At 37.0% G+C, this 2895-nt stretch overlaps 1 protein-coding gene across 1 annotated transcript in view; it reads right to left on the reverse strand.

Annotated features, from left to right (window-relative positions):
• Window positions 1-493, reverse strand: part of CBG10282 — a gene marked incomplete at both ends in the record, with an annotated part of 8267 nt that extends 7774 nt beyond the window's left edge. Inside the window, one exon of the mRNA XM_045243044.1 lies at window positions 367-493. Within this exon, the coding sequence (XP_045094227.1) occupies window positions 367-493 (127 nt within the window). The remainder of the gene's footprint in view (window positions 1-366) is intronic.
• Between the last annotated feature and the right edge of the window lie 2402 nt (window positions 494-2895).

The raw sequence follows: 2895 nt of genomic DNA on the forward strand, positions 1-2895 counted from the left end.
CTACTTTTTTCATGAAAAAGACAAAATTTCCTATAATTATGTCCAAACCCCAACTTTCTAGCACATCTAGAACTCGAGATACAGTCATTTGAACATTCCGAGGTTAGAGACGCAGCGTGTCTCGTCGTCTGCATCTCTAGCCTCTTAAACTTGAAGCGACTTTATCTCAGCTCCTAAAAGCGCTAGAAAAGTAGTTTTTATACAGAATTGTGGGAAATTTTGTCAATTTGATAATTGAACAAAGATTGTTTCAAAAACATTTTTTCGAAAGTTACACACTTTCAAAATGGCCGATATTCATTTGAAAAACGGAGTTTTTCATGCATTTATGATTAGCTGCATCTATTTTCAGTTTCAAATGCTTACGAATAGGAGACGGTGGTCGTTGACGAATCATATTTTTGTTATCTGACCGAATTGTGATTGTTCCTCCGGTGTCTGAGTCCGAATCAACAGTGATGACCTCAACTGGAGCTTCTTCTTCGTCATCCATTTTGTTGACTGAATAGTCTCTGCAAAATTGATAGAAATTCAGAAATTCGAAAAATCAGAAATTCAGAAATTCAGAAATTCGGAAATTCAGAAATTCAGAAATTCAGAAATTCAGAAATTCAGAAATTCAGAAATTCAGAAATTTAGAAATTCAGAAATTCAGAAATTCAGAAATTCAGAAATTCAGAAATTCAGAAATTTAGAAATTTAGAAATTCAGAAATTCAGAAATTCAGAAATTCAGAAATTTAGAAATTCAGAAATTCAGAAATTCAGAAACTCAGAAATTCAGAAATTCAGAAACTCAGAAATTCAGAAATTCAGAAATTCAGAAACTCAGAAATTCAGAAATTCAGAAATTCAGAAATTCAGAAATTCAGAAATTCAGAAATTCAGAAATTCAGAAATTCAGAAATTCAGAAATTCAGCTTTTTTTTGTTAATTTTTCATTTCAGCATATTTTTTTTCCATTTTTTTTCAAAAAAGTACGGAAAATTTTGCTTTTCCGATTCGGGTATTATTATTTTAAGCATTTTCATTTTTTTTTTAAACTTACTTTTTCCGGATTATGACCAGCGTTTAGTTCCGAACAGTACAAATACCAAGAAATATGGCCCAATTGATTTTGCCTGAGTATTGGATGGCAAAAAAGGCACAAACTGGGACAAGACAACTGGGGTGTGTATGTTGCGTCTTCTAGGTTTCCCTCTTTTTCTCTCGCAGTCTCCTTCCTTTCCCTAGTGTATCACAAGAAAAAAAGAGACGGAGTGTGACCTGTGTACAAGCGTGCGTTGTGGGGATACATGGCACCCGCACGGTGACCAGTGGCCTGATTCGCGGGCTACTTGGCAGATGTCTTTGGATTTTAGAAAAATAAAAAATCATACAAATTGATGGAATATGAGCTTTGTTTTAGGATATCAGGAGAACTACTTGAATTACTAGGGAAAACAAAAAACTAGAGAGCTTTGAGCTCGATTATCTCGGTTCTTATGAGAGATATCAAACATTTGTTAACAGATAAAATATTGGTGATGATATGATAAACAATTTATCAGTTGACAACTTTTTGATATCTATCACAAAAACTGAGATAGCTGAGCTCAAAGTGCATTTGTATTGAAGGTTCTATTACAGTGAATACAGTATTCCTGGAAATTCCGACTTTCTAGTCTCTAAACTTTTACAGGTACACCATTGCTTCAAGGAACTAAAAGATCTAGAAATTCGAGAATTAGAGAATCCAGGAGTTGAAATGGTCCCTCCTGAGGAAATGGCATTGATCCATATGACGTTTGATCGGGAAATCGTCTGGAGCCAAAGCGTCGAGGATCCGACTGTTCCAACAATCCAAATTATCTAGTTTCATTTTCTGCTTTTCTGTATCTATGTTGACCCCATGTCATCTAATTCTGACATTTCCCTCTGTCGTGTCCCTTTCTAGTCCCTTTTCTGCTCAAATCTTAATTTTTGTGTATCAAAACTTCCCAAGAACTTCCAGTTGTTAGAATATGACACTTTCAATGTTTTTTCTTTATTCTTAATTTGATCTTTTGTGGATTGCTTGCAGCTTGTGTTTTATATGAATTTATACGAGGAAACTTGGAAGCAAAATCTTGTAGGTTCTTATCAGTTGAGCTACGCGGTCAAAATCGGTTGATTCCATCCTTTCAACAGTAACCGTTGATCCTCGTTACCAACCAGTCTAGCCCATTACGAGTATGCACCTGCATGCCACGTCATCCATTCTACCCCACTTTGGTATGAAACTTATATCAATCGAAAATCCTTCAAAAATCCAGAAAAAAAAACCCGAACAAAAGTATGGCGAGAAGGTGTTCGAACCTGCATCTAGTCGCCTACTGTGCATCCCTCCTCGCCACTACACCACTGCTCGCTGTTTGTTTCCCTTCCCCCAATCTATATAAGAAAGAGGGGAGGCGCAGCGCCCTTAAGAGTCAAATTTGAGCCAAATTTGAAACTTGATTTTCTCGAAACTGGTAGCTCCTCAGCAAAGTCTGAATACAGTTTTGAAAATGTCTCATCCTCAGCTTTCGAATGATATAAGTTTCATACCAAAGTTCCACCCCCCGATTACAACCTTCCCTAGTTAGCAGAGGTCGATTCTGCTATACTCGGTCACTTCCTATGTCCTTATACTGTCTTCTTTGCCCTTCTTTCTCAATAACGCCTTTTGGGTCTTTGTCGTTTTGTGCCTTCTGTGCCTTCTGTGTGCAAATTTTCCTTCCCTTGAGCTCAACTGTGTGCTGTGTTGCGTGCGCGCGCGATCGATTATTAATCAATCAATCAATTGATTTTTAATACATACCACGTTTCTCCTCGTCCTCGCTCATTTGTGTCTTCTGTGCCATTTCTTCCCGTTTCTTCGTCTCCGTCTTTATTG

The sequence above is a fragment of the Caenorhabditis briggsae genome, assembly GCF_000004555.2.
Source record: "Caenorhabditis briggsae complete genome, chrII, whole genome shotgun sequence".
Lineage (NCBI taxonomy): Eukaryota > Metazoa > Nematoda > Chromadorea > Rhabditida > Rhabditidae > Caenorhabditis > Caenorhabditis briggsae.